A 14,165-nucleotide genomic window follows, 5' to 3' on the forward strand; every position below is an offset into this window, starting at 1 on the left:
ATGTTCTTAAAAGGTTTTTTTGGTATATTTCGTAAATTTAATTAAACCATTAAATTAAATTAAGTTTAATTTATTTTTTGTAATCAGTTCTGTGTCAGGATAAACGTAATATCACAGGAATTAAAATTATTTTAGGATTGAGCTTTACCCGTAACCATTAGCTACTATTAATTAGTATTATACATGGTGTAATCGTTAAGTGTGCACAGGCGATTATTCCGTAACTATTGCAGATATCAAAAAAACTTTAAACTGATATTGAAAGCCCTTTACCTAATGAATAAAATGACAATAATAACATTTAAAAAATAAAACGGGAAATATCCAAAAAAGTTACATTAAACACTCCCATACATTGAATTTCCATACATTTTGTGGTCAAAGCAAATGTTTGAAGTGACGTCCTCGTTTTGGAATACCTACCATTGTATTCCATATCGAGCTCTGTTTACAGTTTCTAAATGAAAATTTATTAAAATTGCGAAGTAATTTAAGCACAAATTCAAAAAAAGAACCAAAATTCTTCATATTACATGTTTAGGATAGTCATATTTCATACTAAATGTATGGGAGTGTTTGGTGTAAAATTTTTGGATATTTCCCGTTTTATTTTTCAAAAGTTATTGTTGTCATTTTACTCATTAGGTAAAGGGCTTTCGATATCAGTATAAAGTTTTTTGATATCTGCAATAGTTACGGAATAATCGCCTGTGCACACTTAACGATTACACCCGGTATATCGTAACATGTACCATATTATACTTACACGTATACATATATACACGTTAAAATAAACAAAAACTACAACCTAGTTACAAACTTTAGTTACAATGCCATAAGTGTCAGTTTAAATATCACACTCAGTAAATATTTATTTCATTCAATTTTAAACATCGACACGGGAAGTATAAATCAGGGTTTGAAGCATTGAGTTACTATGTACTACGTACTAGGGAGGACATCGCTACTATAAGTTTGGCGCGGACTGTAACTAGATAATCATTTTTAAAACTTAGTTCAAGCAAAGTTTGTTCGTGGTGTCCTCTCTTTACGTAGTAATAATACCTCAATGGTTTGAAGGTTGTTTGATAGTTATTTGTAAATAAGGGCCCCGAAGATGACGTAACAACTATTGGTAATAACCTGTGGTAATAACATTGAATTAATATCGCTGTGTTTGTAGGTGTGTAAGACTTCCTTGTAGCCTTGACAAAGGGACTCTATATGTGTATTATGATGTTATATATGACTCTACTCTACGTTACTCCACTCTAACATATTAGTCCTTATGCCGTTCAGTTAATTAATACAATAAACGTACAGATTAGTAAAATAAGTACATCATATAATATGGTACGATCTACGAGTTGTTTAATCTTGTTTTTCAACAGAAATACTTACCATTTGTATGCGCATATTATTATTATTTGCGAATATGTGCGCCTATTACCACAATAATTATAAACTACGTACATGTATAATATGAAAACTTATATATTTTTTAACGTATGGAGAAGGAAAAATTTTACGTGCTTTATACATCAACGACAATGTCGAACAAACTCAAGTTACATATTACATGATATTAATTACTCTTTATTTCGAGAATGTAAGAATTTGGTATTGAAGATTGGTTAAAAATTTTGTAACAAAATTTTCAAGTTTATACTATAGATAATCCCTGGATTTTTATATCTTATACATCTAAATAGGCTGGAATTGTGGGGCACACGCACGGGAGGTCCGGGCAATTTTTTTTATCGGTGGCTCTTTTGACGAAGTGTTCACCGGGGCCATAGGGTTCAAAGAAATCTTCTAGAACTCCATTTACTAAAAGGAAATATTGTTAATTTTATAAATATGTACCTACGTAGACGTTGCTTCAGCAATTACTTTACATACTTGCATTGCGCTGGGCATTGAACAAGCGATGTGATCACGTTGTAATACGGGATAATTGACACTCATAATGGTTCAAATTATTTATTATTAACACGGATTAAACATAGCTAAGGTTAAGGCTAAGGTAAAGAATAAGACAATTAATGTGTGTGACACCTTCTAGAATATTTCAAAACAAACAATAAGTACATAATTATTACTGTTAGCCAGAAGGGCTTCTACATATAAGGTTAACATCTAAGGTTCACCCAGGCGACATGCTCATGGGCGTCCCCCTTGCCGGGGATCCCGAACCTCGGCTTGGGATGTCGCTTGAGTGGAGGAGGCCGGAAGGGCCCTAGTCGGATCGGTGTATCTGTATAAGACGTAGTATATTATTATTAGTCTGTGGTATAAGTATGAATGTGTTTGTATGTATTTTTTATACAATTCGCACAATATAACAAGGTATGGAGAGTCTTTCTAAATCTTAGACCTATCATAATTTATATCATTTTCTACTAATGTTATAAACGTGTAAGTTTACGACTACAATACAAAGGAAGCCGCAGGATCAAGCTAGTGCAAGGCACGCATAGAAAATTAATATTATTTATTTTGGACACATAAGTACATACACGTGTAAAATTGATTTAAATATAATATTTTATAAGTCTGTCCTTAAATTTCAATACACTGATCGTGTTGAATTCATTTTTAATTTCGCAGTTGATTTTGATTTGATTGTTTAATTTAAATCCGTTATTGTACTTTTAATGATTGTGAGATTTGACTCGACCCTACCCGGTGATTAATATATGTATAAATAAATCCATACTAATATTATATAAGACGTATCCGAAAGTAACTCTGTCTGTCTGTCTGTTTATACTCAATCACGCCTAAACTACTTACTGAACCAATTTTCATGAAATTTGGTATGGAGATATTTTGATACCCGAGAAAGGAGATAAGCTACTTTTTTCCCGGGACAATGACGCAATCCCGGAAATCCCACGTATGTATTTATATTCTAACTTTTCTGTTAATAATCCTAAGGGCATAATAATAAAAATCTATTTATTTTAGGTACCTACCTATAAATTTAAAACGGTCGTAAATAATGTACACAGGCCCTGATATTATATAACACAACATCGAGATATTAACACAACAGGTTTTTGCTTAGAACATTATTAATTATTATTATTACACTCAGCTTATTCGCGTAGCTTTGACAAGGTTTTATTAATCCCGTAAAAAATATAAATGTAATTTATGGAGGTATTGAACTTATACATTTTTTATATTGTTACATTTATGATAATTACATAATTTTTCGAAACCGCTCATAATTAAAATAAAATATAAATCGAAGTATCATTTATTGAACCTTAGCCCTCGGAACTGGTCGTATAATTGTGCGACGCTGACAATACAATGTTCGAGTTAATTTTAATAAGCGCGCTCTTGGCTTTAATATCTTTGAGTGTTTATCAAAAAATTAACAACGCTTTGTGTAAATCGAAAAAGAGACTCGATGGCAAAACTGTGCTTGTCACTGGAGGTACGTCCGGACTCGGTTTGATAGTAGCACAGGACTTCGCAACACGAGGTGCAAGGGTCATCGTTGCTTGCCCTTTTGAAGAAGAAGGAATAAATGGCAGGAAAGAAATCATCGAGAAGTCGGGAAATCAAAACGTCGTATACAAATACGTGGACTTTTCATCCCTGAACACAGTAAGGGAATTCGCTAAAGATATCCTGAATACGGAGACTAGATTGGACATTTTGGTGAACAACGCCGGCGTCGGTATTCCAGGTGATTTTATGACAAAGGACGGCATGAATTTTATACTGCAGGTGAATTACTATGCGCATTTCCTGTTGACACTTCTACTTCTCCCATTACTTAGGCGAACTGGCACAGCAAATGACCCCGCAAGGATAATAAATATGTCCTCGATTACCCATAGAATTGCAAGTTCAAATGTCGACAATTATAATAAAGCTGGTTACTGGATGAAGCTAAGAATTTATGCTAACAGTAAGCTGTGTTTAATTCTTTTTGCACGTGAGCTAGCACGACGTTTAGCTGGTAAACATGTAGTGGTTAATTGTGCTGACCCAGGTTTCGCTGCGACTAGGATTTACAGAAGCGGGCACGAATTACTTGGTCTTATAGCAATTGGTTTGATTCTTCTTTTCGCTAAGACTCCATTTGAGGGTGCTCAAACTGCTATATATTTGGGAGTGGATGACGCTGGTACAGTAAATGGTGAATATTTTGCTAACTGCAACCAAATTAAGGCTAATAGTATGGCGTATAACGAAAAAAGTATTAAGAAATTATGGGATCAATCGATGAAGCTCGTACAACTAAATGATAACGATTTAGATGACCTAATCGGAGCTTAATTGACTTCTGTATGTATTACCCATAATAAATTTAATGTAACTAGTTATATATCATTTTATAAAATATAATATTTAAGTTATTAATTCTGTATATTTGAACTTTTTAACGGTTTTGTAATCAGAACGTGAACGTGCGTGTACCTTTATAAAGACAAGGTCTCGCCTATCTGTGTCAAGATGGTGCAGGTCACTTTTATGTAATTAATCATGAAAATAATTTAACTGTTATAGTTAAACCTTAAAAACAACCTCTTTGCGGAATCTTTAGTACTGAACACTCATAAATAATAGCGTCACTTGTATGTGTATATGTACAAATTACTTACGGTTTACAATAGTCAACAAAGAGGTCATGATTTGTTTATTACCTACTACAACTAAGTATTTGTAAGTATAAGGATAATGATGGTAAGGATATAATAATATGTACCTAAACGAAAAAAAAATGTGTGCGTGTAGCTACCTACTAGTAATAATACTAGTGTACTTACACACGTAAGAAGTGAAACTTCTTTATGACCTTATTTTTCAAAAAATAATTTACTATACCTATGCAACTTTACAGAAATACGTCAATAACGCGTGGTAGGGATAAAAACCAGATGGCGCGTAATGGAAAAATGTCACGCGTAACGAAAAAATGTTACACTAATTTTTTTTCCAACCCCGATAAAGAAGTTTCACTTCAATAATCTATGACGGATTAATAATTATAACAATTCCTAATTTATAGTAATAAAGGTATATGATAAACCTCCTCTTCTCTTGGTTTTATTTCAAGATAATATTTCAAACCCTCACCTTACGACCTTACACCATGATATAATAATATACATTAGAAATAGTAATTATTTGTAAATAATAGGTCTAATTATTTGTAAATAATAGAGTATCAACTATCAGTTCATAGCATTATTCTACGTAAACTCTTGTTATCCCGATGATTGTTGATGTGGCAATAACACATTCATTTATAATCTGAATATCCATCGGATCACAAAATAACACATCAAAGGACCTTTTATGACACCCCACGTGCCGATATAAGATAAGAAAGGGATCATCACTTGATTTTATCGAAAAGTACGAATAAGCAAGTATTGAGCAACAAAACGCAGGTAATACAAGAGAAAAGAGCATAGGAAAATTGAAAATTTTATCGATCATTCCTGCGCGGTGCTGCAAGTCGATGCAGCTATTTTATTTTTTTCTGGATACTATATCATCCGGACTTACTTTAATATATGAATCAAAGCCGCGGCAATTTAAAGCAACGCGAGAAAAAAAATAATGAATATTTTTCTCCATACAAAAAAAAACTCAAAATTTTTTTTCTCAAAAACTATACGCCTAGGGGACTTTTACCATTGGAAAAAGTTGATAGGTGTTCAAATATCTGTCTTGAAAAAAAAAATCAGCGCGATAGACCGATATTGAATCCTATGTCCATGAAAGCTCCTCCTTTTCAATTTTTATTCTTTTATTTAAAACAATGTAGGTATTTGAGTGAACATCAATATTATGTGCATCTGTGTTTATACTTTATTTGTGTGTTACTTACTTCGTGTAGATGGGCGTAGAAATAATATACAAAAAAAAGTTCTATTGCTATGTTTATTCATAATTTTCCTTGCATTAAAGGTTTCAGGTACTTGTGGAAGCTATCATTAACAGGAGTAGCGTTAAGAGGACACTTCATTGCTTCTGCCATAAGTCGTTCGTATGCGTTACCGTCATAGGAACCTAGTGTTGAACGTAAGATCTGAAAAAAAGGACTTTTTCGTAGTTAAACAAATATTTTTTAAATTTTGTAATACTTATAATTTTGTAAATGCAATCGATTTTTCGAGTTCGAGAAATTCTACTAAATTTTGCGGAATGAAAGAGTTATGAGGTCAACGAGGTAAAAATCTTGTTATAATAACTAAAAAGCACAAAAACAGTAGGTTAAGGTACATTAAAGGTAAAAGTTAAAGATAACCTCATCCCTAATATCAAACGCGTCCACGAGTCCGACAGCGTTACGGCGAAGTTTGCTGAGCGTGAGCTCGTACCAGCCCTGCAGCTGCTCGATGTCGCGCTCCGATATCGACGAGAACTGGAAGTAAAAGTATTAATACAAAACATGTTTTAGCGTTAAATGATAGACAATTAGGACAGTAGATCAGGACAAGTTTAAATCTCTGTACTAAAGTTAAACCATGACATAATACTGTGGGTTTAAGCCCGATCTATTTAAGTTAATGTAATAAAAAGGTTTTTGTAACCAAATTAATCACAATAACAACATAAACAATGAGAAAACTACACTAGGTCCTTCGCGTTGAGGTGATCATTATTACAAGTATAAATATCTTATTGTACGTGGTATGGTATGGTATTGACTCACCCTTAACAAGTCGCCAATCCTCTCCAGTGCCCAGTATAGCACGTACAGGTCCACGAGCTGCAGCAACACCAGCCGTAGCTCCGCCGACACGGTCTTGGCCAGCTGCTCCGTCTCTTTGTAGTATGTGGCCAGGATTAAAGCACGGCAATGTGCCTGTGATATAACATAGAGAATGGTAAACTGAAATACCTAAATTATAGAAAAAAAGTTCAGACAAATTTTATATATTAGTATCAGTTTGGATTTTATGCTAGGTTAAATACATTATCAGTTACGATTTATCTATCGTAAATCCATTATCATATCAAAACATAAAATAATATTCACAAAAACGAACTTCGCCTTAGGAATATTTCTCGATCTGAAAAAAGCATCCGATAACGTCAGCCATGCATTCTATTGCAAGAGTTAAAACCATGTTAAAACGCATAGGTAATGAAACTTATAGCCAAAAAGTATGTGAAATATTTAACTTTCGCCTTTGCAATGGATAGGGGGCGTCCATAAATTACGTGAGTTGTTTTAGGGGGGGAGGGGGTCGAGTAAAATCTCATCTAACCTTACGTTGGGTGTCGGCAAATATCACGCAATTTTTTTTTAATTGAAACAAAACAAATTATTATACTCTTTTGGTCCATTTAATCCAATTAACATACTTAAGATTTTAATGTTACGGTTAAGATTTAAATATTCTATTGTTTCCTTGTTATAACACTATAACTTTCAGCAATATTAATTACTATTTTTAACTAGTCGTAAACAAAAGCACGAAGCAATTTTTTTTCTTTTCACAATGACAAATAAACATAAGAAACCCACATTTTGAAGAATCTCACGTGAGATGGGGGGATGGGGGAGGGGGTTCAATAAAATCTCATGATATCTCACCAGAGGGGGAGGGAGGGTTAAAAAATGGACAAAAACACCTCACGTAATTTATGGACGCTCCCATATCAAATAGCTAAAAATATTTTAACATTTTTTATCTCATTACGCTGAAATAAAATACGGAGTCCTGCCCCTGCTGCAGATAAACGTATCTACAGCTTACGTCAATCTCATACATTCGTAGTCTATTCTATTGAACGCTACGCTAACAGAAAGCCACTTGACTAGGGGGGCTGCATGGTTACGTCTCAGGACCGTTACTATTTGTTTATTTATATCGTGCACAATATTTATAATTACCTCAGACGCTGAAGTTAACTGAATTGATGTCATGTTCCAAGCGTCTTCATACGACATTCCCTGTTTTGTTTGTAGCTTTTTTATTTGTGCAACGCACAATGCAATTTTTCTGAAATTAGACAATAAATTGGGTAACCTTCACTTACATTAAAATTGAAATTACTTTTTTATAATTTTTACCACTTTAACGAAAGTTCCGTATGATTTTTTTAAATATTATGTACTACACTTTCGATTTCTTCTTTCGTAACCTTAATTTAAAAAATATTTGAATTCATCAAAATATCAAAACATAGAATAGCTTAGCTTAATACTTAGCTGTGGAATATTTTGTATGCGCTATTAATTATATTGAGGTTGCTATAACCGCTAGGTAGAAACTCACTTGGCAGCGACAGTATGGAACCCGTCCACAATGCCCTGGATGGTGTTATCCCAAGGCGAGCGGTGGTCGGCTGCACGAGCTATATACGCCACCGTGGGGGGCAAAATACCACCTGTTGCCCCTTGGTGCCAGGCCTTCACTAAGTACCTGCAATTTTTTATCATAACAAATTACGCAAAAATAGAGTGCTGAGAAGAACAGTGAGACAATAATTCTAATCAGTTATGTCTGAATTTGTATTCTGCAACATAATCCTGGTTCACCTTTCATATAATTTACTATGCTGCATTCACTTGCCTCGTAGGGAAACCAGATACCTTTCAATGTTTAATGTTTTCTACTTTTATTTTTACATGCTATCTAAACTATATTTTTTTTCACACACATTTTTTTTTATATTTTTATAGAATCGCCATAAATACCTAGCAGTTTGTAAAAGAAGTACAGTATTCTCTCCTTCATATGTGCACGCTGCAGTCACTAAACCGTATGTGAGCGGCAAGTTTGAAGACAGCATGTAACCGTGACCGCCGCACGCGAGCCGACACCGTTCCACACACTCTGCGGCATCAGCAGTTATTACTGCCTTCAAGCAGCATGATAGTGCATGTAGCTGCAACCAAAATATAGATTAGTTAAATATGAATCCACGTAGAATCATAAAAATATGCAATATAAATACATAACAAAATCTTACAAACCTCAGGCAATCTCTCGAGGTCCCCCGACTCAAGCTGAGCGGTAACATTGTTGTAAATATTCCACATCCAATCGGCGGTGAGCTTGAACGCATGCACCGACGCTATCCCCACTAATAGCTTGTGCTGTTGCGTCATGTAGTCCAAGATTTGGGATTCCGGCTCGCTAAATAAAAATATAATTTGATTTACGTAAGAATTACCCTTCCTAATCTACGATCATGTGAATGTGCTTTGCTCTTGATGGTCATTCATTAATTTAATAACAAAAACCAACGACTACATTTGAGATGTATTGTGTATGCACGTATATATAATATCAAACATAACATGTTTTTTTCAATAGCGAGTAAACGAGTCATTACTAATTTCAAGAAAAGCAACCATCACCAATCTTGCTGACTGCAGAGTTGTTGTTACGTCTCTACTTCCTTTTTAAAAATATTGAAACAACATTATCAAAAAGATTATACTTAATACTTATTGCGTCAATCAACAATTACTCAGGAATCCGCTGCGACTGTCTCCTGATAGCGGAGTATCTCACTGCTATGGTGACGGCTTTTGCAATGAAGTTGTTCAGGTCCTTGACGAGCATTACGCGGACAAACATCATGGTTCCGTACGTGAGTTTCGAGCTTGGTGCTTTTATGTAAGTGCCATCCTTAAATGAAGAAAATTAATGCAACAGTTTGTCAGAAAATTTCGCATTTTTAATATAAGAATTTTGTACAAATAGCTTGCACAGAATTTACCTCCTGAACCTTCGAATTCTTCATCAGCATATGTTCCCTGGGTATCCTCACGTTGTCAAGTCCCAGGAAGCCATTATTCGTGGTGTTCATGCCTAGCTTGGCACCTATATCTCCCACCTTAATGCCAGGTAGTGGCATGTGTGTCTCTTCGTCACGTAATTGGACTATGAACGGGTGAATGCCGTGACATTTGCCCTGGGTGTACAGCTGGGCCATTACAATGCAGTAATTGGCGGTGTGACCCACTGTAATATTTTATTTCAGATTAAATGTTCTATGTGTGATCATTTTTCATAAAAAGCACATTGTGTTAAAGCTATGTTAAGAGATGCCGATATTTTCGCAAAATACATTGAGTTAATATGTAGTACGTAGTACATGTATCTCAATGGCAAAATAGCGATAGTTTTATCAGCCAGCTTTATACCTGTGAAAAGGATTCTTTTTGAATGTAGGTAACTACCTAATTACACTGTCGTACATTAATTGTAAATCATATAATGGACAAATAAATTTATTTCATTTCATTTTCATTTCATTTCAATTGTGAGATATTTCTCACTCTATTGTCCTTTTATACTGATGAAATCATTGTGAATTATATTGGTTGATAAATATTAAATAATAGATAATGTAATTTATTCAAATGAATAATTTCAGTTTAAAGTAGGTACCTTATTTTTATTATGCTACAGGGAATTACAATTTTTCAATTACATTTAAAATTAAAAACCTCAGACGATAAAACAAGAGAGACCTTCTTAAAAAGTCTATTTGAGTTTGAGTTATGAACTGGAACGGTGATTAGACTGATATCTTACATCCCCCCGGCCACCACTTGTATGCGGTGAGCGTGGGCGTGTTGAGAACGAACTCTTTGGTGCGCGGGTCGTACGTCGCCGTCGTCTCCAGACCACGGATGAAGGTGCCATGACCCAACTCCGTCTGTATTACATTTATCGAATTGTACCTAATGCTCAAAGACCAAAGTCGCTCAATGAACCAAAAAATGTCGCCATAACGCGTTGTGAGGCGTTTTCATTAGAGCAATAATGCGTATTTGGTATTTCTCGACTTTTTGGATCAACGAGCGATTTCGGTCTTTTACCATAACGATACGTTCAGTACCTAAAGAAAACGAAGAAGTAACTGAACCACAATCGATTCTAATCTTATCTATTCGTTCAAAATAGTACAAAATGTAAATGTTAAATCATGAATTGTAAAAACACGTCGCTAGAGATTTTATTAACTGTTTACAATGACTAAGGTCTGATAGTCTGATACAAAAAATTCTGATAAAACTTAATTCATAAATGAACTTTGGAATGCTTAAATAAAATATATAGGTACTAAACTGAATGCTGAATCATTTTCGCACCTATCCCAGACAAAATTAAGCGTTTAACTTAGAGTTAGAGTTTTAAGTAACATACCTGGGCATAAGTACCGATAACATTCAAATTAACAGCTCTACTAATCCAGTAGGCTTGCTGTTCCACTGTCCCTTGCCCCATAAGGGTTGGTATGAACATGATATAGTGCAGGGCTAGAGGATTGCCATCGTCTACAATAGCAGTAGTTAAAGAACTTCCTAGAAGGGCACTGCAATACGAAATGTATAAAATAAAAAAAGAACGTGCGCGCAAGCACACTTGTCAGAAGTAAAACTTATTTGGCAAGATTCAAAGATACCAAAATCGTTGCCTTACTTCATGGCGTGACGGTATTGCCATGACGATTGCGATCATGGAATTTTACTCTCAAAGCGCCTAGAAGTTTCATTTCAAAAAATAAAAACAATAAGCACTTTCAGAAATACTACTACTACTTTTCTCTACTATTTTGCACTAAATAGAAGTAGTAGATAATATGAAAAATAATAGAAAGAATAGCTGATGATATTCGATTACTAAGGTAGTTAGCAGTCTATTCTTAGGCCGCCTTTCCATCTGTAAGAAAACTTCCGCAAGAAATGTCCGACAGTCTGTCTAATAGTAGCTTGCAAGTCTAATTCCGCGTTTCCACCTGCAAGTAGACTAGCAAGCTGTTGTCAGACAGACTGTCGGACATTTCTTGCGCAAGTTTTCTTGCAGATGGAAAGGCGGCCTTAGAATCTTTTGAGTACCGAAAGTATAGTATGAAAATTATTTAGTGTTGATAAAGGGAACAAAGGTATAGTTAAAAACTTACAGATAACTATCCATGCCGGCCTTTCCTTTCTCTTGTAATTTCTTCACCAGTTTCAATATAGCACAAGATTTTTTTAAAGCTATTTCATATTTCTCCTTATAGCTCAAATACATCGCCGGCACAGATTCATTGTGGATGCCTTCTTGGAATACCATTTCCTCTACGAATGTGAAAAAAATAATATTTTTTTTTCGATAAATCGGTCTCTTTTTCGAACTTTTGAATAATACATTAGGTAAATTGACTCATAAGTTAACTAACTATGTAAAACAGTTTCAAAGCGGAAGTTTAGGTGAGAAACTAGATGTTTCCCTTTAAAATATACATACATATATTAAGGTTCTGTTTTTTGGAACAGGACTTATTTATATTGAGGTTTAAAAATATACTGGGAACTTGTTAAGGTCTAAAAATTGTCCAAAATATTAATAAAGCTAAATAATTATTTGCACAATTAAAACTATTATTTACCTCGCTGTTTTCTTTCCTCTGTTTTTTGAGGACCACCATCTAATAAATTGGTCAATTCTTTAACATTGAACGTGCAATTATCCCGCTCTCTTTGCAAATCTGGATTTATTTTACTGGCCGCCATTTTCATCGGTACCACACAACTATACTTATTAAATTTTAGGAAACAACTAAACTCAAAACATTCAAACAACGCAAATGCAAATTACAGTTAATGATCCTAGTGTTAACTTAATTATAATAAATTTAAAAGCATATACTTAATTAAAACTGCAATAAAGACTATTTGACCTAAGAACACTGGGAAAATGTTAATAAGACTCCTTTTTTCTTTTTCTTTATTTATATTGTAGCACACGACAAGTATTACCTATTACAATAGACTGTTTCAGAAGCTGAATAATGAAGCTTGAAAAAGTGGTTTTAATTATTTATATCATATACAGATAATTATGTACAAATTGTAATGTTATAGGTACTTTGTATTATTATTTATTACTTCATGATGGCCGGCGAATGACCGGGCTCAATGGCGTGGCGTAAAAATCCTTTGCTAAATGATCCAACCTCATAGGATTAGGATAATAAGTTACATTGATACGTAGGAATGAGGAATAAAAGACTTTTCTAACAAAATATAAAATTTATTATACATATAAAAGTTTATTTAATCTCTATATTATTACAATCTCCATACTTGTAATACTATACGACACCACTTCATGGAATGTATAACCGCCACCTTACACTATGACATCTTAAGATATTTTTTATTAGGGATGTAACGATACCGATACCGATATATCGGCCGATATATCGGCAAGCCGATATATCGGTATCGCCGATAATAAATCAACCGATACCGATATTTTTTTATTAAATTCTTTCTTTTCTTTTATGTTTTTGCATTGTATTCATTCATATTGTTTTATTTCTGTTTCTGTAATAGTGTTAAGGAAGAGCGGAACCTCCTGACACAAGCATTTTATTTGCTTACTAGGAGTGTTCCAATCACAAATTTGTTTATGTAAAGGAAAGAAATAAATAATTTTGAATTTTTTTAATTTTTAACGTGATAACGTTTTTAAAATCGTTTTAGTCGGGTGACATGTTCATAAACTTGTGGCACACCAAAACCTCACGAGCGCGATCGCAGGTATAACGAGAGAGAGACGGACCGATCTCCCATTTCATCTCGAGCGCTGCCACTGCATTATATTATCACGTAAACATCTCGATCGTAAACCTACTTTACAAACAACCAATTTTTTTGATATCAAATAATTCAAAAATCCGCGCCCAATGAACGATGCCGCCCGCGCCGCCCGCGCGTGCGCACTTTGTTTTCTGAAAAAACTCTACCAATTATAGTAAACTTTTATTAGGTACTGATTGTATGTGTATTACTTAAAGTTTAACTGACTTCGTAAAATAATAATACTAAAATAAATGGTTTTGTTGTTTTTTGATTTGGCATTTTTATTTAAAAGAATACGATTAACAGTTGTCTCTGTTAAATGTTGGTAACTTTTTATGCATAATTCACTATTTATTTTTCTACCAAGCCATCGATATCGGTATCGGTATCGGTATCGCCGATACATTACTACAAATATCGGTATCGGTATCGTATCGGCAAAATCATGTATCGTTACATCCCTATTTTTTATAGTATAAAATGATAATTTCTTATAAGTACAGGCTAATCCACACCAAATCAATACTTTTATAAAATATTGATCACATAAAAATAACTACTTGTAAATATAAATAAAAATTTTAAATTT

The 14,165-nt window shown here is 34.0% G+C and overlaps 2 protein-coding genes across 2 annotated transcripts; one reads left to right on the forward strand and one right to left on the reverse strand.

The window, feature by feature from the left end:
* The first annotated feature begins 3,206 nt into the window (after window positions 1–3,206).
* On the forward strand, window positions 3,207–5,051 carry LOC149487494 (retinol dehydrogenase 11-like). Its single transcript, XM_089695852.1, has one exon. The coding sequence runs from the start codon at window positions 3,322–3,324 to the stop codon at window positions 4,297–4,299; it is 978 nt and encodes a 325-aa protein (XP_089551978.1). The 5' UTR covers window positions 3,207–3,321; the 3' UTR covers window positions 4,300–5,051.
* Window positions 5,052–5,903: 852 nt separating this feature from the next.
* On the reverse strand, window positions 5,904–12,533 carry LOC149487495 (acyl-coenzyme A oxidase 1-like). Its single transcript, XM_089696113.1, has 13 exons — window positions 12,379–12,533; window positions 11,908–12,067; window positions 11,151–11,319; window positions 10,536–10,659; window positions 9,715–9,959; window positions 9,463–9,623; window positions 8,963–9,125; window positions 8,684–8,874; window positions 8,262–8,408; window positions 7,877–7,985; window positions 6,689–6,841; window positions 6,281–6,397; window positions 5,904–6,061 (listed from the first exon to the last, which is right to left on the reverse strand). Exons 1-13 carry the CDS (start codon window positions 12,506–12,508, stop codon window positions 5,918–5,920), a joined length of 2,013 nt encoding a protein of 670 aa, XP_089552239.1. The 5' UTR covers window positions 12,509–12,533; the 3' UTR covers window positions 5,904–5,917.
* Window positions 12,534–14,165: the final 1,632 nt, after the last annotated feature.

Source organism: Colias philodice, chromosome 6, assembly GCF_061535455.1.
Source record: "Colias philodice isolate Cphi_HAF_F1 chromosome 6, ilColPhil1 Martin Lab GWU primary, whole genome shotgun sequence".
In the NCBI taxonomy this organism is placed as follows: domain Eukaryota; kingdom Metazoa; phylum Arthropoda; class Insecta; order Lepidoptera; family Pieridae; genus Colias; species Colias philodice.